The sequence below is a fragment of the Perca flavescens genome, chromosome 12, assembly GCF_004354835.1.
Source record: "Perca flavescens isolate YP-PL-M2 chromosome 12, PFLA_1.0, whole genome shotgun sequence".
Classification (NCBI taxonomy): domain Eukaryota; kingdom Metazoa; phylum Chordata; class Actinopteri; order Perciformes; family Percidae; genus Perca; species Perca flavescens.
The window spans coordinates 14656216-14682135 of NC_041342.1; the positions used below are offsets into that span (position 1 = coordinate 14656216).

General features: G+C 41.7%; 1 protein-coding gene across 1 annotated transcript in view; it reads right to left on the reverse strand.

Annotated features, from left to right (window-relative positions):
- Nucleotides 1-3628: 3628 nt before the first annotated feature.
- cdh2 (cadherin 2, type 1, N-cadherin (neuronal)) overlaps nucleotides 3629-25920 on the reverse strand; it is a 64706-nt gene continuing 42414 nt past the window's right edge. The window contains exons 4-16 of the mRNA XM_028592412.1: nucleotides 23902-24069; nucleotides 21286-21441; nucleotides 19870-20014; nucleotides 19353-19525; nucleotides 17946-18083; nucleotides 17288-17473; nucleotides 16569-16822; nucleotides 15690-15832; nucleotides 14341-14574; nucleotides 13282-13515; nucleotides 12905-13044; nucleotides 8306-8470; nucleotides 3629-5171 (exon numbers count right to left, since the gene is read on the reverse strand). Of these exons, the coding sequence (XP_028448213.1) occupies nucleotides 4965-5171; nucleotides 8306-8470; nucleotides 12905-13044; nucleotides 13282-13515; nucleotides 14341-14574; nucleotides 15690-15832; nucleotides 16569-16822; nucleotides 17288-17473; nucleotides 17946-18083; nucleotides 19353-19525; nucleotides 19870-20014; nucleotides 21286-21441; nucleotides 23902-24069 (2343 nt within the window). The 3' untranslated portion in view covers nucleotides 3629-4964. The remainder of the gene's footprint in view (nucleotides 5172-8305; nucleotides 8471-12904; nucleotides 13045-13281; nucleotides 13516-14340; nucleotides 14575-15689; nucleotides 15833-16568; nucleotides 16823-17287; nucleotides 17474-17945; nucleotides 18084-19352; nucleotides 19526-19869; nucleotides 20015-21285; nucleotides 21442-23901; nucleotides 24070-25920) is intronic.

Sequence of the window (25920 nt, forward strand, 5' to 3'; positions counted from 1 at the left end):
CATTTTCGAGTTGTGATAAAGAGGATTAGTGCATGTGTGTGTGTGAGACAGAGAAATAGAAACAGAGAGAAAAAGAGAGAGATGGCCTGGGTGTCTGTAAATGTGTGTGCATAGTTTATGATTGCATGTCCTTTTGTGGAACACATCAACCATTCATGCAAGAGAAACCACAGCGAGATGAGAAATTCCTTCCGTGCACTCGCAGGCAACAGAAAGTGACATTGAACGCTCATATACAAGTTGAAATCTCATGCTCAGGCGATATGCATCTTATGAAAGAAAGAGCGTCATTATTTTCGTCTCCGTGCGCCCCACCCTTCCCACCTCACTCTTCTCCCAGTTCTGTGACCACAGTGTCACGACTGTGCGTGGACTGAGAATGATGGCAGGATGGGGCCTGATAAATGAGAGCTGATAAATCAGTATCACGGACAGAGGCAGAACAATATCTGCCGAAACAGAGGGTGAGCCATTCGAGAGATATCTGCCGGCAGTCAGTGAGAACACAGGGAGCTGTAGATCAAGGCTGAATGTTGGTGTGATCACCACACAAAGACCTCGGACTCAAGAACAAGTCCCTTCCAGTCTCTGTGGGTGAAGCAATCCAAACAAATTGATCTAACATTAAACTTAGAGGGCAACAGTGTAGAAATGAAATTGATTGATTCGACGCAAGTGACTAGGTCTATACACAAATACATAGACGACTGCATGAGCCCTGTGTGTGCACTTTCTGTCATCCAGCCTACTTACTTATTCATTCGAAGGTATCATGCAAGGACTGGGAAACCGTAAGAAATATGCTCTTGCTGCTGCGGGCCAGAAATTTCTATCGATAGCCTGGGTAGCATCCATCTTCCCAATGTCCACCAAAGGTCAGGAACAGCATAACTTAGAAGCTGGTTTTGCATCGGATTCTAGTCTGTATTCTGCATGTTTACTGACAGTCCCCCCACGGTGGCTGGTTGGATCTGTGGCACTTACTCAGCCATCCACACACACACAAACACACACACACACACACTGAGGAGCTGAGGATGGCTGTGTCTAGTAAATCTGCGATGGTGAGGGGGTGTTGGTGAAAGCATTGCTTCACAGTCAATAAAAGGGGCCCTGGGGTGCTTGTAAGAACAGCAATCTGCAGCCATTTTCCAAAGAGAACACCTTGGGAGTACTCGGAGGTTATAAGTTGAGTTCCTCCAGTTAATATTTCGGTTAAAAATAAAAACAATAATGTGCCAGTGCACATATTGCAGTATCTAATGGGAAAAGATATGGAGTCACTGTAATGCAATGTGCACCCGAGAGCCAGAAGGATACAACCAAGCCCACACTGCTAGCCAACAAATGATAGCACTCGATTTTGTATTTCTGAGTGTTCTGAGGTCTTTTTTTAAAATGTGTTTTTCGTATGTCAAAGACATAAACTGGCAGATGAAACCAATGCCATTCCCATCCAACTTAATTATCTTTGTGAATAATGTTCTGCATAATCACACTCCCTTGCATTACTATTTTTTTTGTCAGCTAGCTAAAATGTGCAAATGAGATACTTTTTTGAGCAATTATTTCACCCATCCTTGCTGGACCATATGGCAAATAAATGATGAAAATGTGCTTCTCATAAAATAGTCATTCCAATTACTGCTCAGTCAGTCAATGTCAATGATTATAATCCTCAAAATACACTGTCCTTAAATTTCCCATAAAATACTGCGTCACTCGAGCTGAAGCAGACTCTCTTGCATTGTTTAACACTCGATGTCGGCACACAGCTGGATGTTTTGGGTGTGGATAGTGAAGGAGCTGTGCAGCGGCTGCCTTTATGTCCTGGGCTCTCTTAGATTGCCAGCTTTCCTTCGCGGATAATCCATGTTTTGAAATTGAAGTGCAGTGCTGGAATATCATTTTTTTTTTTTTTTTTTTTTACTCCCCTTGCTGAGGGTTAAAAATGAAACAGGACTTGACTGCTTGGTGGAGATGAACCTGTGGGAGCAATCTGAACATCAAGATGACAATACGGCAGGGTGGGAGAGCCTGCAGAGGAGTTTAAGATGGGGAGCAGGCAGTATTAAGAACTGGACAAATGTACACTGTAGCACTATGCTTCAACTCTTAAACGATCCTTCTTTTGTGTATAGTTTAAAGAGATAGTCTGACATTTGGGATTTTCTGGCTGAGAATTAGATGAAAAGATCCAAAACATTCTCAAATCTGTCCGTTAAATGCGCGGCTGGCAAATTTCCCAAAATGTCTAACTACTCTGTTGTAAAATCTTCCTCTGAAAGTCCATCCTGCTTGGCTGCACAGTTCTTTGGGCACGTTGGGCACATCTAAGCCATAAAAAGGATTTGATGAAGCCCTTTTGAGATGTTGAGTCACTAACCACATCTGTGCCTGACAAAAGATCCAAGCAAAGAAAACAGTTTTAAGTTGTGTGACGCTTCTATTGGCAAAGTACAAAACCAAAGGAAATACATTCAAACCAGCCGTCTGGTTTTAAAAACCTCAAAGTAAAAGGAAGTCATTTGGCAAAACAAATCTGTCTCAGCTGCAGTTGAAACAACACCTCGAGGTCAGACAGTTTGTTTAACATTTCACCCGGCTGGGCGACGTACAATTCCATGTTGCTTCTGGCAAATGGAATGCAGAGCTTTGCATTCTCTGAGATAAGTGATAGGTACCAGACAAGGTCACTTGAAATCTACTCTATATAAATAACTCCTCTCCTAATGCAGGAGGATGTATGAAAACGCCTGGTGTTCTTAAAGTGGTACAGGATGTGGAACTGATTAACACAGAGCAGCGACACTGATTACACCAGCTGAAAAACAAAAGGCAGGTACGGTTCACTGGTTATTCTCTAATAGACATTCACTGCGTTTTGTGTGAGGACTACAAAACCAGACTCGCTCCCGTCTAATCTGGTTGAATTAATAAGCCATGTCCATATCTATTCAACTGGGTGCCAGTGGTGCCTCTGTGAATTATAAGTCCCCCAGTGATGGAGGAGAGAGGGCAAAAGAAGGGCAGGTGAAGGCTAAACGGCCCACGTTCTGTGACTTTCATCATCCAGATTCACCGCACACACGACGGCTGAACGGATCGTTACCGCACCACCACATACAGTACACACACACACACACACACACACACATCAATCTCATGTACCAGGAGTGCAGATACACGCAGACCCGCTAGAGGCACTTTTTGGAGGCATTCTTCATTTTGAGGTCAAGTCCAATCTGACCCACAGTACTTCACAGTACACACTGCTGATAGCACACAGGTGCAGGATGGATTTGGCATTTCCATAAGCTTTTGACCTCGACTTGGCTTCAGAACAGATAATGTTACAGAATGAGCTTAATGTTTACTTCTTAGCCTGCAAGCTACACAACTTATCATCAAGAACTCTAAGGTCCTAAAGCCTTTCGCTTGTACAATGTTTGCAAACAATTAAATAAGGGTATAAATGATTTATTCTCCCCTCTGGTAAAACATTGTACAATGAACTAATTTTTGTTTAAAGCTGTTGTCCTTTGAGATAGGTTGCACAAATCGCAATCTAATTACGCCTCTGCAACAATGCTGAGTTTGAGTAAAAGCAAAATAAATAAAGAGGCAGTTTAGTTTTTAGCTCCAAAATTAGCATTTTATTTGGATGGTTGGGGTCAGAGATGGATCATTTGTTTTCCAGTACACATGGTTATCCTCAAGGCTTAAGTCCAAAACATTTTCCAGTCTTAAAGCTGATTCAGTAATTAGTGCCTAGCATGTCATCCCACCCCACCCCACCCCACCCACCCCTTTTTGGTACAAATTCAACAGTTGTGCTGACAAGATCACTACTTTTCCATTTTTATCAATGTTTTTCCCCACGTTTTATACAAAAACTCTCTTAACTTCTACACATTTAATGTCACCCAGATTTTTTATTTTTTTCACTTTGTAAATAAATTTGGGAAACAACAGTTTTAGTTTTTGTTGTCATGAAAAGATAAAAACATGCAAAAAACTTGAATTTGCAGTCCAAATTATACATTTACAGGTTTGGAACTTTTTGCACTTCTTCATATACTACATCAAAAGAAAAAGATAAAGGAAAAAAAAAAAACATTATGTACACACATCTTTTTACAGTGAAGTAAAGTTGAAAATATCAGATGATGACTAAGGCAAATGAAGTGTACATAGATTAGACCAAAACCATTTTTTTTTTTGTAAAATACTACATCACTTCAGAAAAAAAAGAAAAACAAATCTGCTACAAATGTATGATTCATAACTCCCTTTATTTGCAACCAGCTGCATAATTTTAATTTTTTGTGAAAAAGTCTAGAAGTCTAGCATACTGTACAGTGCTGTTCTTAATTGTTTTTCTTTCCATCCAAGCTAACAGATGATCCTTCCTCCTTTCTTCGTCTTTGTAGTTTAAATAATCTTCAACAAACAGGAGCGTTGTGTAACCAAAGAAAAAAAGCATGTAGAAGCATACCAGAGTGTAACATACTTTGTTTGAAATCACTCCAAATGTCAGTACCATTAAAGCCTTGAACATAAAACTAATCATTTAGATCCAAAAAAATGTACAAAAAGGCACATTATATCCCAGTGCTTCTGTACTGTGAAATTCAAGTGTAACTGAGCGCATTCAATACCAACAATCCAAGTGGCGACAGTCCACCAGTGTTCCCTCCCACAACCTCCATAACTGGACCACAGCCTATGCCTAAGCTTTCAACAAGCATATGTATGCGTAGACTACAACAATAAGCCTAGGTTGGTTGTTTTTGAAAAAAATTCAGAATCAGTGTTTATTTTTTGTTTCTTTTCTGTCACAGTTCCGTCACTCTCTTAGGGAATATCAGAAGCTGTCCGTGTCCATCAACAGGAAATCTTTCCTTTTCTTCGTGTTATTTTTTTTCATCCTTTTTTCATCTTTCACGGAGCGGCTGTGTGTCCTAGTCATCACTTCCACCGTACATGTCTGCCAGTTTTCTAAAGCGAGGGCCCCAGTCGTTGAGGTAATCGTAGTCCTGGTCGCCCCCGCTGCTGGAGGAGTTGAGGGAGCTTAGGGAGCCAGCTGTGGAGCCGCTGCCCTCGTAGTCGAACACGAGCAGGGAGTCGTAGGGAGGAGCGGTGGGGTCGTTGTCTGCTGCCTTAAGTCCCTGTACAGAAGGAAATAAAACCGCGGTTAGATGAGAAGATTAAGCCACGTCTGCACAGCAACACTGTCTGCAATAAGGAGTGAGCCACATCGACGCAACTCCCTCCCCCCCTACTGCTGCACACAAACAGACTAATCTATCCTCAAACCGGTCAGTGGTTCTACCTCCACTTGTTCAGGAAATCTGATTAATCGGGCTCTAGTGTTCCTGCGAGTTTCCTCTGTGTTTGGGTTGGGACTCTCCTGATGTTTCGGAGATGTGGGATTATCTGCTGCTTGATCAAAAGCCAAGATTGAGCATGTCCAGCATCCTCAGATGACTGGAATCATCTCCCCTTCCCCCACCGGCCCCTGTGCAAGCCCCCTTCCTCTCTCTTTAAGAGCGGCAGTACAACTCCAGCGCTGATACTTTGTCTTTTAATCTAGATAGCAACATCTTTAATACCATATTTATCTGAGTCATGCCTAAACCGTAGCAGTAAGCAGTGAGCTCAACTGGGGGCCAGGGATGAGGTGTGTGTGTATGTGGCCGTGTGTGTGTGTGTGCGTGCTACGCATGCGCCTCTCCGTTGTGTCTTGAGGCCTGTGATACTGGTGGGGTTGGGTCTATTCTAAAGATTGTCTGCAACATTCCCAGAATTCGTCATAGCGTCATGAGAGGTCCTTATGGATTGTTATTGATTTCCAGCCCCATTCCCTAACGGGACTCAGACTTGATGGATTGCTAATCTAGGAGTTGCGATGTGCTTTGGCCATGAACGACTTTGGATCTGAGCCTGGTTTCTCCCTCTACCGCCACAAGTGAGGTAACCCAACAAATAATAAATGAATTAACAGAAGTGGAGCAGCGTAACAAAAAAAACAAGACCTCAGCTCTTTGGGAACTTGTCAAAGATTTATAGTTTCCTCTCTGCTGCCATTATAGCGCTGAAATGCTCTCAAATAAAAAGATGGATTGAATTAAGGTGCCTGGGCACTTAGCGATTATTTTCCACTTGTTAGCTTTTGTTAAGTATTTGCTCAGGGCTGTGGTGCTGATAATTTGGTGGGAAATATGACAGATGGATCGTTACATTACAATTACAACCATAATCGCTCTGCTGGTTATAGCCCCCTCCATCTACATCCAAAAACCCAGTGGCAGTTTCATAAGGTTAGTCAATCACAGAACTCAGCCTAATTTTATAATAACTGAGTCATCCACTGTGCTGGAGACAATCAGAATTCTCAGCGAAATGGTGAACTGTCCTCAATTTCCAGAGTCGCTCTGTCCTACAGATAACAAGAGCGATGTGTATTAAAACCCACTGGTATTTCTATTAAGAGACCAACCTTGCCTGGGCTGAAACACGGCACTGTAAACGCAATCACTTCAGCTTTGTCTCCCTCTGTGGCACTTTGACCACCTGTGGCCAACAGAGGTCATGTCAAGTTGGTGCCGATGTGTCTAATGTCCGCCCCTCCTTTGTGGGAACAGACCAGGAGCTGACTGATAGACCTTTGTTTGTCCGACTTTGAGGTTAAAGTCCTTATGCTAAACCTACATTTTTTTTTTGATCCATCGAATTTAATTAAGAGCCACAAGCTCCTGGGGCGTGTGCACATTGCAGGATGGAGATCAGACCCCCCATCCCTCTCTGTCTCCCTGCTCCTCTGGCGGCTAGCCCTTATCAGTTAGGTCAGATTCCAGCTCCATGTGAGCGCTGGAGCTACCATGACTGAGCTTTAGCGACAGTCAAATCTGGGTCTAAAAACAGATCAACATTGCCTGGTTGCAGTGAGCGTTTTCTGGGTCAGGATGCTCAGACTTGTAATGTCTCAAAGGTCTGATTAAAAAAAATAAATAAGTCTGATCAAGGCTGGTGTGCAATGTCAAACTGTAACTTATTGAGCAGTGCAAAATATTGAATTTCAACTCCATATCGGCCGTTACGACAGATGTATTATGTGTATTCGTGACACACGCCGAGAATGAAAATGAGTGGTGCCTGGGTAAAGGGATCGGAGAGATAGATGTTCGGGGAGCAGAGCTGAAAGAGCAAGTTCTAATCTAAAAACATGGGCGCCATCCAAAAACTAAGAGAGAACTCCATTTGTAATGCTGTGAAACGCGTGCGTGTTGGAGCTTGTGAAAAATACATGACTGCTCTTTTCATTTTACATTCTCCCTTCATGCTGGAGTCAACGATGGCCTCAGGCAAACAAGGGCACTCTGAACGGTGCACTCCGACAGAAAGCCAATGTATTGCTTCTCATCTCCTATTTCTATGCTGACGTATCTATAACTCTACTTTGGTGGAAAGTAGAGATGGCCCGATCCCACTTTTTTGCTTCCCGATACCGATTCCGATACCTGAACTTGCGTATCGGCCGATACCGAGTACCGATCCGATACCAGAGTGTCATATATTTCATTATGTTTTAACAGCTGTATACTACTATCCCTGTATGGATGTGATATGATTTCTATTTTTGTTGTCTGTCTGGCTCAGGTTAAACTCTTTGTGAAACATGAACAAACACAAACAATGAATGCCGTAGAACTTTCTTTTATTCTCCAGTTTGACAGTCAGTTATAACGGAAAAAGAACATCAATAAACTACTTTAATGTAGATTTTCTTTAGGGCTTTATTATATGGTACCGGATTGGTGCATACACTCCAGTACTTCCCGATACCGATACCAGTGTTTTAGGCAGTATCGGAGCCGATACCGATACTGGTATTGGTATCGGAACATCTCTAGTGGAAAGTGAGGTGAAAAACAATTATATCTAAGTGAGTTAGCATCATGTACTTTATGTGTGTCTGAGTGGATATGTGTGATGAGAAAAGTTTCTACTTTCTAAAAGGGAAAAGATGAAAACAATTCATATAATAATTGATTCAATTTTAAGTCAATTTTTTTTCTCCCACTACCAGGCAGTGCACAACTGCTTAATACGGAGTCATATAAACCAAATTTGTTTATTAGACACAAGTTTATTATAAGAAAGTCATTCAGCTTGAAAATGAAATTCAAGCTTTGCAACACCACTAATCCTTTCACTTCAGCTATTTTCCTGGGATTTGATTTCACATACAACAAAACAATCTGAGTTTTCAATAACTCTGTATGCTGGATGGTGCTATTACCTCATTGATGAAGTCTCCGATGTCTCCAGGGTGGGGTGCTGCTGACCTCATGGGGTACTGAGGCTCAGGGTGGAGGGGTCTCTCGTCTAGACGACGGATTCCCACTGGCTTGATGGCATCAGGCTCTATCGTGTCCGGCTGCTGGAGCTGACTAAGGTCGTAATCCTGGGGAACACACAGACAGATGGGGGTTATCTAAGCGGCGTGACAAGACCCCAAACGCCGTGTGATTATCTAAATAGGTAAACACATATTGAGCTGCACAGAGGAGAAGAAGTTCAACTGAGCAAAGGAGAAGATTTTAAAGTTAGAATGCAGCAGGAAGAGTTGAGAGTACACAAGGGAAACTTTAAATCGTCTTGTCTGTGAAGCACAAGCCCAGGGACAATCCGACACATTAAAAGAGCCAGTACGGAGGGGGTCCACGCTGAGGACCACATCATACGCTGCAAGAGTGTTTGTACTTGAGCGGTGTGCTGCAGGAAGGATGTGCAGGCGACTGTTTTGCTCTAATCAATGCCCAGACACGGGATGGCGGATATGCGTAAGCCATTGCTAATCCTATTAACATTACCAAGGCAACTTGAATGGCTTGCAGTTTGTGCAAAGTCATGGGCAGGCGGAGGAGAAGGAGGAGAAAGAGTGAAGAGAGAAAAGGAGTCAGGAGAGAGAGGCTGCGGTGAAGAGCTGAGCTGAATGACTGGATGGTATCACGGTGACAGCAGATATGATAGAAAAAAAATGCCATTTGAGAATCAGGGTGTGTGCCTAATAAGCGTGCATGATGGATTGTCCCTCTTTAGAAGATTTTCGGTAATCCATCCATCTCTAATATCCCCCTTCAAAATTGTCTTTGCTCAGTTGCACATGTACCTACACACAGACACTTGCACACTCCCAGGAAGAAAGGGGGAAAAAAAAAAAATAAGGCGGCAGACGCTCCAATGTAAAAATAAACATGAGAATAAATATAAACCCTGTGATGATGCACAAACAACCCAGATATACAAACACAGCGAAGCATGCGGGCACTTGACAAAGACCTACTCATTTCCACACTAATACGCATCATCTCAAATCTAAAACAAACACATTGATTATCCATGTGTAATTTGATTTCATGGGGAATGACAATAAACCCCGAGGCTAGCTGAAGGAGAACAATGGTCATCACACATCGCGCAATATCGCCATCCATCATCTTTGGTCCATTTTCAGTCAGACTCCTGTTTGACTCCGGCACACCGGAGGGGTCAGGAGGCAATGACAGGAATTGCAACAGAGACATATAATGGCTGAAGTCAGCAGGAAGGTCTAATGACAAACCAGCCCCCTTCGGGAAATTGACTCCTCAAATGACATTGGCCTAAAGAAATGGCTGCCCCTTGGCCCCTTATGACCCACATTCAAACATGGGAGACTGAACAAGGCTAAACCTTACACACTTAAAGGACAAATCCAGCGCAAAATGAACCTGGGGGTTAATAACATGTCAACAAATCCCAGAGAACGGTTGACTCGGTAGTCAACCGTTCTCTGGGATTTGTTTTCATGCTAATTGAATGTGACCAGTTTTAGCACAAACCGCTAATTAGCTTATAACGCTAGTCATCTGGGCAAGGGGAAAGTAAAAAGAAACCAATACAGACAGTTTATTAAAAAGATAGTTTATAAAGACTGTACTGTTCACGTATATATGAGGGCGCCATCTTGGGAAACAGTCGTGACCAGTCTAACGACGAACGCCGTGTAACCAGTAACATAGCTCAAGCATGGCGTTCGTGACTGATTTCCCAAGATGCCGCCTGCCTGTATGGAAGTGTGGTGCTATTTTGAGCCTTGTTAGTGGTATAGAAATAGCAATTTCTTTTTACTTTACCCGTGCCCCGACAACTAGCGTTATAAGCTAATTAGCGTTTTGCGCTAAAACTGGTCACATTCGATTAGCTTGAAAACGTATCCCAGAGAACGGTCGACTCGGTACACAAGTGTTATTAACCCCTAGGTTCATTTTGCGCCAAAATTGCCCTTTAACCTGTCGTGAGACAAAGCTGAGTCATCATTCCTACTGGTAATAATAACATTGTACACACATTTACTCAATTCTGGAATCTGGGAAAGCAGCAACATCGCTAAAGATAATTCCAATGGGGGAAGAAACACGAGCTGTCAGATGATCACACAGGATCCATTGCAGTTTATAGAGGGACTTTCAGGTACAAGTCTGACCTTTCGTACGTAGCGTAGTTGTGAGCACACGCAGGTTTCCTGTGTAATGATGGATTATTTCCAACATTTCGGGTGTGCTCACTTTTGGCTTCACCTCCAAATAAATTGGTATAGATAATGTGGCTACAGTGCTGGCTTGTTGTCTTTGCTGGACATTTTGGGAAATTTGCTTTCTTGCAGAGACTTACACAAGAAGTTTTCTACTGCTCCCATGTCTGTCCTTTCAATATAAGGCTGGAGCCAACAGCAGATCACTGGAAACAGATGTGCTCGTAACAGATTTTGTTAACTTTTGGACAAAGCGGTTTCCCCCTTTTTCTAGACTTTATGCTAAGTTAAGCTTCATATTTACTGTATAGACATGAAAATTGTAACTATCTTCTCCTCTAACCCTCGGTAAGAAGGCAAACAAGTCTATTTCTCAATTGCCTAACTATTCCTATACTTCTGACCATTAATGTTTCTCACCGGGTTGCCTTAGTTGTGGCAATGTCGCCCTGATCCCATTTCATATCAATTTCCTCCTTTTCTATAATGTTGAAGATAATATTAGAGATGTTACAGTTCCTCTTACATGTTAAACTTGTCTTGTCTCTGGTGACAAAAACATGAGGCCCTTACTGTATACCATCTGCATAAACAGGTCTGATTTCTTTTGTTTCACTTACTGCATAGGGCTGAAAAACAAATCATAATACTTTTCATAGCATGCCTCTAAAGTGTGCATCAAATCATTCTGAGGTCATTTGAAGAAGCAGATGACTCATTCCTTTCTCCCATTTTATTTATTTTTTTTACCTGCGAACCTGTGTACAACTTGATTTGCTATTATTTCTGCATTATTTTTTTTCCATGTCCTGGAAACGCAGCCTGATCAGCTGTCTGCCTTTGTTGAAATGAGTGCTTCACAAACCAATACAAGCCAGGGCAATGGCAGCAGCAACTAAAATCATATACTCTGAGAGCACCCAATGGTCTGACACTTCAATTTCCACAATAGGGAGAACAGAGGTGGGCATTATAAAGACCACATCGCTGGGAAAGTCAGGGCCATTTTTTACCAAACACTGACTCTCCCGATTCCGCAGACAAGACCATTTTCTCCTGGCACCCTGCCCTCCTCGGCGCCACTCAAAATGGAAGCTTGTTTTCCCTCAATAAATTGCTGCACCCGTTTGTTTGCCTTTGAGGGATGTTATATCATCCAAAAGTTTCCTTTTCAATATGTTCTGGTCCACAAGTTTGACCATTTTGTGTGTGAAAATGAGAACGTGAATACAAAAGTGGGTCCACTCTCTCCTGCCTAATCACTAGCTGATGTGTAATGGCTTTCCAGTCATATTGTTACCTTAGACAGAGCTTCATTATTGTGCCACAGCAGATGTTTATCTCCAAATAACATCAGCTTACCAATTGCAAGTCTCCGAGGCTAATTTGGCACTGTGCTGGGTCAGACCGGGGTCTCCTGCTCATATCTGCTGCTATACCTAAGCCACCGGAGCACTTCAGCCAGCAGCAAGAAAATAACCAATTTGGTATATTATTGCCTTTTTTTATAAAATGATTCCCTTACTGCTAACAATGGGTCATTAGGACAATTGAGTTTGTGTCTGTGTGTGCCTGATCAGTGCAGGGGGATAAAGAGATGTGACTTTATTGATGCCTGTGGCACTGCATTTCTATTGTGCATGTTTGTGTGAAGCGGGAACCAGTTCCAGTTGAGCAACCAGTTCCAATATTTCCAGAACCGATTGCATCAAAATGTTTGTCCTATTGATTTCTGATCTCGATTTACAGCTCCTTTTTTAAGAAGAAGGGTTCCAGGGATTGTCTTACTCCTCATTGTGAGTGCGACGTGTATCTTTGAGCAGCATAATAAGCAGGTCTAACGCGAGAAAGAATGCATTTTAAGTGCATGTATGCTTGCAGAAAGAGTCTAGGTGGTACCCTTTGTCCTTACACTGCTTCAGTTATACAGAAACTGCTACTCTGCTGCATACTGTGAATGTGACCTCAATGTTTCTCCCTAACACAGACCACACACTCACCCTGCAAACACTGCACAGCTTCATGGTACGTAGGGCTAGGTGTTTGACATTTTTCTATACCAGTACTAAATGTCTCTGCTGAAAACAAAACAATATTTTCTGTTACTTCGAAATATAAAAATCTTGTTGCTTAGACGTATGCGTCCAAACCAAGGAGATGAGCACAGACAAAGCAGCACAGACTTGAATTTTTTTCTCAAAATTAACTAATTAAAATAACTTACAAAACTTTAAAACAGAAACTGTGGTAACATAGGACACAATACAAGAAGCAGATTGAGAAAATAGTGTCTACACACTGTGTTTGCCACGTCATTCTTACCTGATCCTCCTCTCCTCCACCTTCCTCGTCATACTTGAGAATGTTGTCTCTCACATCGTCTTCAGGGTCGATGAGGAGCTGTTTGGCCTGACGCTCTTTATCGCGGCGCTTCATCCACACAACAAACATCAGCACGAGAACTGATGGACAGACAGAGAGAGGGATCTCATATTACAAAACATAATAACTTAACGTGTTTTCAGACAAATGTAATCTGATCCGATGTTTTAGAGCTTGGATCGGGGCCTGATCAAGGCTATTTTTTTTGTAATCCTACAGTAATCTAGAGATATATCTTGGATAACGTTTAGCTGTCTTTATAATCCCTGTGTGTGTTCGTGTGATGTGCGGTTTGAGAGAGGCACTCAGACACTCACTGAGGAGGATGATGATGCAGAGGAGGATGGAGATGATGGCACCAGTGCCCAGACCGGCAGCCATGATGTGTTGCTGGTCAGTGCAATCTCCATTGATGTCGCACTGGCACACTTTAATCCGCAGATAGGAGGTGTTGGACATGGGCAGGTTGCCTGAGTCTGTGATTATGATGGGGAGCTCATAGATACCGCTTTCAAGGAAGCCAATCTTCAGGCTCACCTGAGCATAGTCACCTGACAGATGAAGAGGACAAAAGACCGAAAGCGTGAGTGAGTGAACCATGATGGCTCCTTGTCAGAGCCAACACATTAGTAGACACAGTAGTGAGACAAGAGATTAAGTTACTCAGTGTGTATAAAAAATTATACACAGAGGGGATTAAATCAAAACTACAAATAGTCGTTTTTATAGGCTGTGTTCACAGTACGATTACACTCCTATTACCACAAATATGCAGCATAAATTCCTACCTGGAAGTTGCATCAGCATATCTAATCCAAAACATGGTTGGGATTTAGATTTGGAGCTTATAAATCTACTGAATACCTTTTGATAATGCTGCTTAGGCTAAATTCCCAGCTGCAATAATCCAAATGCCATTATCCTATTAAGATATATTCACTGCTTTTCAACTCACACTATCTAATAGCTAAACACACAACAAATGAGTTCCTACCACTCATGTTTTTATTTCAAATTAGCATAAACAATTAATGTCTGCATGGTGATGTTAATATCATTTTTTATTGTCTCTCCCCGCTCTACCTGACCCTTCTGCAGTGTGCTATTTACACGTTTTCAAAAAGTGTTGTTCAGAAGGATCACAGATCAAGGTTTCAAGCTTTAATTACTAAACAGACTGCTAATTGTTATATTTATATTGTTACATATCCCACAGTTTCCTTTCTAATAATTAAATGAGACTAACTGAAAAATGCTGAAAAGGGATATTGCATATTCTGTTCTTTCATTTTCCAGTAACAAATAAAAATGAAGGCCAAACAGCTGAATCAACACCAAATGAAGATTTGTATGTAATAGTGTCTTCTGTCTCTTACCACTGACTCTTGTGATGGTCCAGTTTCTCCTAACATCAGCGGGCCGGTGGGCTAACTCAAAGGCAAACGGCCCAGCATTGGGGTTCAGGTCTCCATCGAGCGCAGTGATGTTGATGGCATTTGGCTCTGGCTTTTCACATATCTCTGTCTCCTGAGGGAACACCTTGGGAGCGTTGTCGTTGATATCCAGCAGGTAGATCTGAAGAGTACCTGTGCCACTTGCTGGAGGTACACCTGCATGGGCCATAAAATTACCCCACACTCAGCACATACATATTTATGGAATAAGTCATTTCTTTAAAAATGTACATATGGATGGGAATATATACTATTGAAATGGCAGCTCTCATTTTGCAGTCATTATGCAGTCGACAGAGAAAAAGTAAAGTATGGAGTTTATTCTCTGGATATCAAGCTATAATATGACACTCTAAACAGTTATTTACTCTATGGAAGAAGACTTATCCAAACTGCATACTGATCTGGGAATCTAATCTCAAGTGAGGGGGTAGACCGAAAGACAGAGATATCAGAACATCATGTGGGGGTGTGTGTGTGTGTGTGTGTGTGTGTGTGTGTGTGTGTGTGTGTGTGTGTGTGTGTGTGGGGGTGTGAAGAGCGTCTTCCTGACGAAGGACACGGGATGGGAATACTAAAGCAGACAAACAGAGCCCACTGTCGCTCCTCTCAGGCTCCTCTATGTATTCACTCAGCTAAGAGGCTTTTTTACCATTCAGGCCACGCTCAAAGGAGCTAGTCATCCAATCCTGACCCATTAATGCTGAGAAACCTCTTTATTGGTAGAGTTTTTAAGCCTATTGGCCTAAGCTATGCTCCACAGAACAGGGTAAACCTGAACAGAGGTAAATCCCGCCAGTGCAGGGAAGAGGTGAATACATCCACATGCCGGATGGTTCTGGGATTGCTAACACATTAACCTTCAACTAAGGTGGTCAGCATTCCAGACATGCCAAGTGCCTGGTACAGTGCTGACCTTCAAGCATGGAGAATGTCTTTGTGGCTGTAACTGAGAGGTTGTATTTTTTATTTTTTTCTCAACAGATATGGTGCGTTTGTGGACTGGCTTCAAGTGAAAAAACATCACAGTGGAAGTCAAAGTGATGCTAGGTGGAAGATTGACCTTTGAGAGGTAGGCCACATTAGACATCCGCTCGGCTTTCTTTTGAAAAGGCAGCATTATCTCCTCCTGAATGCTCTAACAATAATGGCCTGGAATAGAGTGCTTGTGTAACACACTGGCTAAAGCATCTAGACCATGTAGCCGGTGCATCACAGGAGCTCAATAAGATATTTTTGGCAAGTGCAGTACCACTTGAATGGTTACATACCGTTGTCAGAAGCCATGAATGTTGCATTGTACAAGCTGTTCTTCACAAAGGGCGACTCTCGGTCCAAAATGGCAATAGTTGTGATACGACCGGTGTTCGGGTCAATCCTTAGCCAGTTGGCTGGATCTGAGAGTTTGGAGTATCTGAGAAAAGAAAAAGAGGCTTACACGGTGATTTATAATCCTAAGTATTCACTTAAGTTATCGGTGAGCTTTTTTTAAAGTAGTCAAAAACTTTAAAATGGTTCAATTTTGTTTCTGCAGAAGGAAATCTTGCTGGTGAATTTAGTCTTAATTTACAGTTTTGCTTTTGTTTTTATTTGTTTACAGAAAATAAATATTTCAGATGTCATGCATTTTACATAATAGTTCTACGTTTTGAGAGCAGCCTCGCAGGGGAGACCAAACTGGCTTGTTGTTATCAGCAGCTCAGACTAATTTGTAGGACAAACCGAGGAATTACAAAGCTATCTTATTTCACATGGACTGTTTTCAGGCTGATCAACTCTTCCACGACCAAGCACCTGTGAGGCAAGGCTTTTTATGATTAACAGGGGAAGAAATAGGGCTTGTTCAACACGAATAAGATGCTGGCTGAATAGTGTTATTTGAGCAGGAATGATGCAGAAAGTCATCTTCACCTACCATGTTACTCCTGTTTCACACAGAGTACTGTATAGTCAGTGATACACCTACCAGCATCTTCACTGCTGCCAGTTATTTCAGCAAAATGTGTGATAAAACGTGATTTAAAAACATCTGTGCTGGATGTTTAAGGGACAACAGACATTCTAGGAAATTAAGCTATGAAGTGGACTTGATTCTTTGAAGGTGTATACTTAACCTCCCTTCTTTTTTCCTTTTTACTGTATGAATTTACCTGATGCTTTGCTGCATGAAGCGATCAGGGTCCTGTGCAGTGAAGGTGGTCAGTGTTGACTCAGGCATCATTCCCTCCTCCAGTTTAATGAGTTTGGGGTTGGGCTCGAAGTAGGGACTCTCGTTGACATCTATCACTCTGATGGAGACGGTGGCGGTGGACTGGCGAGGAGAGTGGATGCCTCTGGCCAGGGGAACCTCGTTCCTCGCTTCCACTGTCAGCACATACGTCCTACTGATTTCATAGTCAATAGGCTGGAAAACAGTAAGGGAGAGTGGATCACACATCAGAATGCAGGACGAATGAAGTAAACAAATGGGAATCACATTACACATTACATTACAATCACATTACATGTTTGGTCATAATCCAAACTGAGAATTTGCTAGTAGCACTTACACCATACTAATCAGTCAGACAAATGTAAAAATAAAAATAATAATTGTAATGTATGTGTCAAATCACCTGCAGTGACCTTCAATTTTATCAGTACTGGTTTTCCTGTGAGTTGCAAAATGCTTCTATTCTTCCAACGACTGAACTGGACAGTTGTATTATTAACTTGCTCTCATCATTACCAGGGGGCAACATAACAAATATTCTAACTGCCAGTTATTAATGATGAGAAAACCACCCCTAAACCTCTCAGTACAGCAACCATACATTTACTATGCATCTCCAAGGGATTACATGGGTGGAGTTTGAAGAGAAGGCCTTACCTTGACGACTGTTACCAGGCCCTCGTTAGTGGTAGGATCAGTGGGCACAGAAAACCTGCCAGTGGGGTCGCCCCCGGTGATTTTGTAGACAGCGTTCCAGGCCGGTGTGTTGGGCTGGTCCTTGTCAGTCACCGTCAGGTTAGCCACAATGACATTTACTCGGTTTTCAGGCACCTCGCCGAAAAACTGCATGAATAAACCATGAACATACAGAACAGTGAGCTGTTAGTGATACTGCTGTGGCAGCAGAAAATACTCCTACTGCCTCACACAGCACAGCAGGACCAATCTTGGGTAAATAGGCATCTAAGGTAACTTGTCATGTCATCATGGTCATCTCATTCCCTGTCCTCCCCTGGTAGCACAACAGCAGCATCACAAATTTCAGTGATTCGCGGGCACAGTAAGTACCTCTTTCACTCGGGCAGACATTCCAGTAGTTTCATGTGTCAACATTTGGAGGGGGATATAACACTTTACGCATGACTGGCTACTTGCATATTTGTATGGCTTCGGAAAATGCTGGTCAAGCAGAACTAGTTAAGTGACCAGAACTGGCGGGTGAGTGCATATTTGGGGTGAAATAGGGGTCCTTGGGATGCTTTCCCTTTTGCTAAGATTACTGTGTTGATGTTTCAGATATGAGTTTGTTTCTTACCGTCTCAGCAGTAAACTCTGGTGGATTGTCATTAACGTCAGTGACTCTGATGACAGCAGTGGCTGTGTTGGAGAGGCCGTACATGGGGTTGCCCTCCATGTCAGTGGCCTGGATGATCAGTGTGTACTGAGGAACTTTCTGGAAGGAGAGGGAAGAGAAGCAATAGCAGGATTAAAACCCAATTCTTTGATCTTTGAGCAATATAATTAATTGTGTAGCCACATTTGGAGAATGTGGATTTCCTCACTGAAATGTCAGTTTGTATGTAAATGAGGACAAAAGATTATTTCATTCAATATGACGCAGTTCAATACTGCCACAAACTACAGCCATTAAGATTTTGTTTTTTTGGCCCATTTTCTTGGTTTGCGATAGACTTTACAAGTGGCACTAATAAACTGGCAACTTCTAGCACATCAGCATTAATGCGTTTCATTAAAATGAAAACAAATCTGAACTGGCTAGCTTCTTAATAATGTTGACTAATGGTGGCTTTTTATATGAAGCTCATTTATTCTCTATAGGGGATGAGATATTGCGAGTGAATGTATGAAACTTGCACCTCTGCTATGTACATCATAGTGAAGCTAACCAATGTTTTTATTTTTTTTCACATTAAAAGCCACTCACGTGACGGACCAGTTGCTAGGTAATGAGAGTCGGGCAAATTACTTTCATGGTGGCAACTGGTGGACATAAAACGGCAGCCCCAGGGCGGAAGTGATTGAGCAGCCACCTAGCCAGATTGCCCTCACCAGAATTGCACCAACTGGCTCCAGTTTTCTATGTTATTTTTTTTTTTTATATTCTCAAACAGCTATGCGATCCAATTAAATGAAAGAGTGGTGGCATTTACAATACAGGAAATAGCCCAAAATGCAAGTAAAGCTTCTGCTTAAAAGAAAGAAAGACAGAGAGGGCGAAAATGAAGCAAAGGAAACATTTAGTTGCTCAGTGATGCACACTGCCTCCTTGTAAGAGTAAATAAGTGTGAAACAGCCGAGTCCATTTCTACTTCTCATTTAGTTGGTAATCAACAAAATTCACTTTGGCTCATTAGTTCTCAAACAGTCTGGATATTATCAAATATACCCCAGCTGTGTTTTGTAATCATATAAAAAAAAAAAAGAAAGAAAAGTAGTTTAGCTCATTTATGTAAACATGAAGAATGCATATGTTGCTATACTGTAAATCCACAACAGGCAGCAAATGCAAAACCAAATTAAATTAATATAATGTGTGGTCTTGCTAATGAAAGTCTCACTTAAATAGGTGCAATGGCAACAACATTAAGGTGTATGAAATCAAGGGAAAGAAAGCTAAGCCATAAACCAATGAGAACGAGAAGAGAAGAAGAGAAGGAATAAAAGGCCACAAGGAAGGAAAGAAAGAAGACGTGTCCAGCACCTCTCTGTCCAGGCCTGCTGCCACCGTAATGATGCCTCCTGTTTTATTGTTGATGGTGAACATATTGGAGGTCGGACTCTCTGGATTCTGAGACAGGATCTTGTAGCGCAGCATCCCATTAGCTGTTTTGGGGTCATCTTTGTCAACAGAAGTCACTGTCATAACAAATGTTCCTACAGGATAGAAAGACACAGACAAGATGCAAATTCTTTCATGTCATCCCTCTTATTTAGTAAATTGTTTATTGACAATCAAAATAAATTAGAAGTTGAGTGAATAGTGCCACAATTGAACACTAGATGTATTGATTTGTAATATAGAAATCCAATGTCCTTTCCTATGATCTTAAAATACCCCCAAACGCTTAAATGCAGCAGAAGAAAAGTTAACAAAGTGGCCATCAGTTCTGTTTGATCTGCTAACACGGCAGCAGCATGTGAAGCCGGAGGCTCAGACTACAGCCAATCGGTTGCTCATCACAGTGTAATGCTGTGCTTGGCTTTATGTGGTATATTACCTGGCTTGGAACCCTCTGGAACAGTGCCGTTCCAGATCTGATGAGTGAACTCGGGTCTGTTGTCATTCATGTCGATCACATTGATCACAATGTCAATAGGGTTTTCTACCTGGTTGCCGTTCAGGTCCACTGCATGAGCTCTCAGCTGGAGGAAACACAAACACATCTGGACTGTAGAACTGTTCAAACAAGGATGATTCTCAACTGTGCAAACAATATATTGGGACAAACCACTCGCGCAATGTCACCCATTCAACTGCTGTGACAATTAACCCCACTAACCAGCACTAGAAATCGATTTTCTGTATGTAGAAGAGCAAACGGTTTTAGAAAATCCTCTTTATTCAGACCAGCATGACCAACAGAGGAATCAATTTTTGTAGCGATTTAATACATCCCACGACAAGCTCTAGCATATGCAAGGCAAAAGAGAAACTGGTCAAATACCTGACAGAGTCAACAACAACACAAGCATTTCAGCTGTGTTTTTATGGTTTTCTCTTGAAACCGATTCTGCTGCATCTTTCGTGCATACACACAACTGCAAGGTTGGTGCATAACACAGGATTTCGATTTACTGATTCATCTACTGTATATTGTGATTCCCATTTATGATCTAGACAAATACAGGTAATACAGTGTGTATTAAAAAAATCTACAGGCTAAAAACAATACACATCATATTTCTTTGGACGACTACCTGACCTTACTAGTGCAAGTGTAAAATAATCAATGAATTATACTCTATGCTTCAACATGCATACAGTAAAATTAGAGCAGAGTAAAAATTACAGGACATTGGGGGGGGGGAAGGGGCAACAGTGAAAACTAAATAAATACTAAGTTGCTCCTGTATTACTCTACAGTTTACAGTTCACATACAGTTTAAACCAAAGTATGGACATATGTGAATGTTTTTTGTTGTGAAAGTCTTTTGTGACCTTTAAAGAAACTCTGAAGACAGTGAAGTCTATATTTTCAATTTAATTACATGCTTGCTTCTGTCTTAAAGCACAAGCTTGAAGAGCAATAAAAACTAAGGTATTTAATGTGAAGACCATTGCAATGTAATGGGAGAACCACTAATGAATATAGCAGCTCTGAAGGAGATGGAGGTTATCATAATGTATCTAACACACACACACACACACACACACACACACACACACACACACACACACACTTCACGTTAAATCCTTTACATTCTCAGACGGATAAATCCAATTTTTTCCAGTCTTTACTGGGTCTGAGGAGACTGTTTAGGCTACACATGACCCTTGAGCACATGCCAACAGGCAGGAATGTGCAGCATGGCCAGAAAACACATTTCTCTTGATAAAGCAGGCTGGAAACACCATTTGCTAATTACAAGAATTTCATTAAAGATGTTTTTTTTTATTATTGAGTGTGACGTACGTGGAAGTTGGAGATGTGCTCTCGATCCAGGGGCTTGTTGACAGAAAGCTCTCCAGAGATCGGGTCAATGATGAAGATGCCATTGGGTGGCTGGTCAGCGCCAGGGCCTGTCACACTGTATCTGAGGGACCGGTTTTTGTCGTGGTCCGACCGGATCTGTGGGTGTAAAGATTTATTAATGAAAGCTACAAATAACAATACCCTATATATCATATGTGATAACATTATATCAACTGATATTTCTCTTTTTTTGAAAGGATCTCTTAAATTGGTGATTTATGTGTTGTATGTTTATGTACGTGTGATGTTTATTTCTGCACAAATCACAGTAGAAGTTTAAAGATAGGTTGCAGTTTATGTAAACAAGTGCATATAAAGTGTGTGTGTGTCTGTGTAGTGCTGAAGTTCTGTCCTGGCTGGGCTGTCTGTTCTGTTTGCCATGTAAGCTGAGGCCCACTGTGCCTACACCCTGGATCCATGCTGAGCAAACTGAGTATTTCCTCATACTGATATCCTCCATTAAAGCCCAGAAACATCCCTTCTAATATGGCCGGATTAAATATAATACATACAAATAGCATGTACAGGACTTAAAACTCTGTTAGGAAGTCAGCTTAATATGCTGAAAAAGGATCTACTTCTTAGCTGTCCCGGGTGCTGCTTGTCCTCTGTTAGCCGTCCACACCAAGCCCTGACCAGAGAAAGGATTTGGCAATACATGTCCTTGAACCATGATAAAAAGAGTATAATATCTAAACGGGCAACTGAGGAACAATTGCGCTGGTGGGCACTTCAGATTTCTCTTTGCATCTAAATGCCAGGTTACATTAGTACCTACCGCCCCTAGAAACAAAAGATAAATAGGCGGAAAAAAGAGCCTTGACCTTGGTCTTACAGCAAAGTGCTGTAAATATAAAGCATTTTGCTGAAGGCGTAAGTCTCATGTCTGTGACCCTCTGAGTGGGAGCTTAGGGGGACGGGAACCTACAAGGTTGTCATATCAAGCAAAAGGCTCTTTCTTTCAAGGTGTGTGTGTGTGTGTGTGTGTGTGTGTGTGTGTGTGTGTGTGTGTGTGTGTGTGTGTGTGTGTGTGTGTGTGTGTGTGTGTGTGTGTGTGTGTGTGTGTGTGTGTGTGTGTAATATATCGATATTGTGATATAAGAATAGATATTGTCTTAGATTTTGGATATTGTCATATCGTGATATGACATAAGTGGTGTCTTTTACAGGTTTTAACGTGCATGAAAACGGGTAAGGGGTGAAAAAGGTGAGAAGGATATTACCCCTCTAGGGTAAGAACATTTTAAATACTCCATATTTTAAAGCATCAATCTGATGCATTTTGAGATGCATTTTTTGCCACAGTGTAATATTTCAGTATGCACTCATTAAAGTTGATTTGACTGGCAAAACAGTTAAAGTCCTTCTGACATTACACAACAATAAAAGTCATATTTTATAAAGAGTCAATGTGGATTTACATATTGCAATAATATCATAATCCTACAATGAATCATTGTGAAAATTAAACTTTACTACTTTGGCCAGGTCATCATCAAAAAAGCAAATTAGTACATTCATGATTTTGTCCATGTTCATATTAGCTGCTTTATTTAAATTTATTAAAAATGTTGCATTGTTTATCTTTTCATATAGCTAGACATCTAAACTCTGGGACAATGCCGTTGTGTTTAAATACCTGCCATGCTGATCCCAAACAGACAGCTTTGTCAAGGCAGTTTGGGCTTCAGATAGCTTTTACAAATCATGTTCCGCTATGAACGTGCACGCACGTATTGTTTGTATCACGGTCGGTCAGTGAAGGAACAGTCGCAGTCTTAACGGTAGCGGTCACTGCCGGTAACGTACTCGTATGACAGAGTGCACGGACCAAAGCTTTGTGACTAGCATCTAATGACTAGCAAGCACTTTCTTACCGCTGCAGCCGTACGGTATCTTCCTTCAACATGAGCTGCAGAAGCACCCGGCTCCCTCAGTTTGAGGCACCAAGTGCTGAATGACTTCCCGTCTCCATCCTTTTCCTTTTGTCCTCTATCCATGCCCAGCGCCATTTGTTTTTAACTCCTTTCTCAACTAAAACTGTATCTACATGCTCCAAGTTTGATAAACTTTGCCTCCATTTTTTTTTAGCCGCGTTACCACGGAGACCAAACCAGCACCGCACTCTGACATTTCGGCAAAGACCCGCCCTACTTTGCATCTGATTGGCTAGAACTCGTTTCATTGGTTGGTGGAAGTTCGATGATTGGTTAAATCCAGCGCATTAAAACAAATCCCATGTGGACTTTTTAATTTATTTTTCTAAAATAGTCATACGCATTACAGTAAAGTGATGTACTTTTCTGAACTTACCAGACTGTTCTAGCTGTTCTATTATTTTCCTGTTCCCCACTTAGACATTATGTCCACATTACTGATGATTATTCATCTAAAATCTAAGTGTGAAGATATTTTGTTGAAGCACCAATTGTCAACCCTAGAATATCACCGCAATATCGAGGTATTTGGTCAAGAATGTCGTGATATCTGATTTTCTCCCTATCGCCCAGCCGTGTGTGTGTGTGTGTGTGTGTGAGTGTGAGAGAGCTACATTACCCGGACAAGCTCTTGCGGGAATGGGCCTCGTGAGTTCTCTGGGACATTGATTGGGGGGATGACCCAGTCTCTCTTCATGCGTTTGAGTTGGCTGTCCGTGTTTCGTGATGGAAACACTATTTCCTTCAAATCCTTAGACATGACTGGAGGGGCAGCAACTTGCTGGACCTGTGAAAAGTGAATGATTTAGTTAAAGAGCTGGGTAGTGATCACGTCTTTATAGAAAAATTTGAGTACATTCATTTTTCGCCACACTAGCGGCATGGTAACCTGACGTGCCAGATGGTTTGTAGCCCAGAACCATCTGACAAGTCGTCATTGGAAACTGTATGGAAAGGGGCAGGCACTCCAAAACAATACTTGGCAGATGATTGGATGTACCATCTGTCTATCACTGGCTAACTTCAACCAACTTCGCCTCTCCATATCGTCACACACACCTAAGCCACGACTGTATCTGCCAGTAGCTCTTTACAGGAAGCCGATTGGTCCAAACCACTGTTTGTCCGGACACAACTGATTACTTAGTCCCGACAGTGTGATATGGTGATATCGTGGAAATACAGCTACTTACATGCAGTAAGTGGCATGGCTCTATTCTCGGTTGGTCATTTGGTCGGTCGTCCATAGACTAAAAATATCCTTACTACTAACTATTTATTATGAACTATTTTTTTTTGCCCTCTTTTTTTTGTTTTTACTTTGAGGATTCCTTAACGTTTAATCTAGTGCCATAATTAGGTCACACTTTCAATTTGTATTAATACCTGACTGAATACTTGCAAAACTAATGGCATTTCATGTCATTTTTGTTAGCTGATTAGCATGCAAACATGCTAAACTAAGATGGTGGACATGGTGAACATCAGCACGTTAGCATTGTCACTGTGAGTATGTTAACACTGCTGTGCCTGTAGACTTAGTATTGCTATTATGTTTAACCTGTGACATTGAAAGACTTAATCCTGATCGTGTAACCATTAAGCTACAATCAACAGCAGCCCATGGCAAATAATGGTATAATAGGCTGACTGATGACCCATCCCTTTTGGTTATACCAAAGGAAATTGATGTGGTGATTAAAGGAAACAGGAAAACAGTTCCTGATAAACTAATAAGCTCCTCCAAATGTCATTCAATACATACTCAAAATGTGTGTTCAATCAAACAATCCATTTTATGACTTTCTTTGTAGCTTAAAATATCTACAGTAAAACATGTGACAATATGCCTTGAAATGCTTTGGTGTGGCTACTGCAGCAGCCACACACCGCCGGTACTGGCAAACATCTTCTTATGTCCTGATAAAATGCACCCACACAGACAGACCAGCTTCCATAATGGATCTGCCATCCTCCCTCGGCTGTAATGAATGAGATTTGCAACAAAGGAGGATGGTACCTGCAAGCCAGACACTAAACACACAGATGGCTCAAATTGCCTATGCTGCTCCAGAGACTGAGGAGACTGAAGTAGTGCCAGAGAAAGTTAAAATAACCTTGAACAAAACGAGGCAAGAAGGAAAACAGAAAAACAAAATGTAAAATCCGTCAAAGTCAATGAATGATAGCTGGAATTTCATTGGAGCGGTCACGTCCCTTGAAGTATTTTCCCTACTGTTGCCTGTAATTAGTTGAGTGTTGATTGGTTGTAGGTAGTCAAGTCCTAAAATATACTACTAGGTGCCCTATGCAAACACAGAAATTAATTACCACTTTGTCACCTTGTAGCGTGACCCATATCCCACACTTCCCCCATTCTAACATCTGGGGAGCTGTCGCAGAGCTTCCACTAATCATGTTTGAAATCCGATTATACTGCTTTCACACATTGGAAATGCAGAAAGGCAAGCAGACCGATAGCAAAGAAGCATGCTTCAGAAATATCTATTACCCTATTAAAATGGGAGCGAGTGAGAGCAGTAATTATTTGCAACCTGCATCTGGAATGATAAATGGCATGGTGGGTTTTGTTCAGCCCAGCACGCATCTATCTCTGGTGTGCTGGAGGTCTGCACCT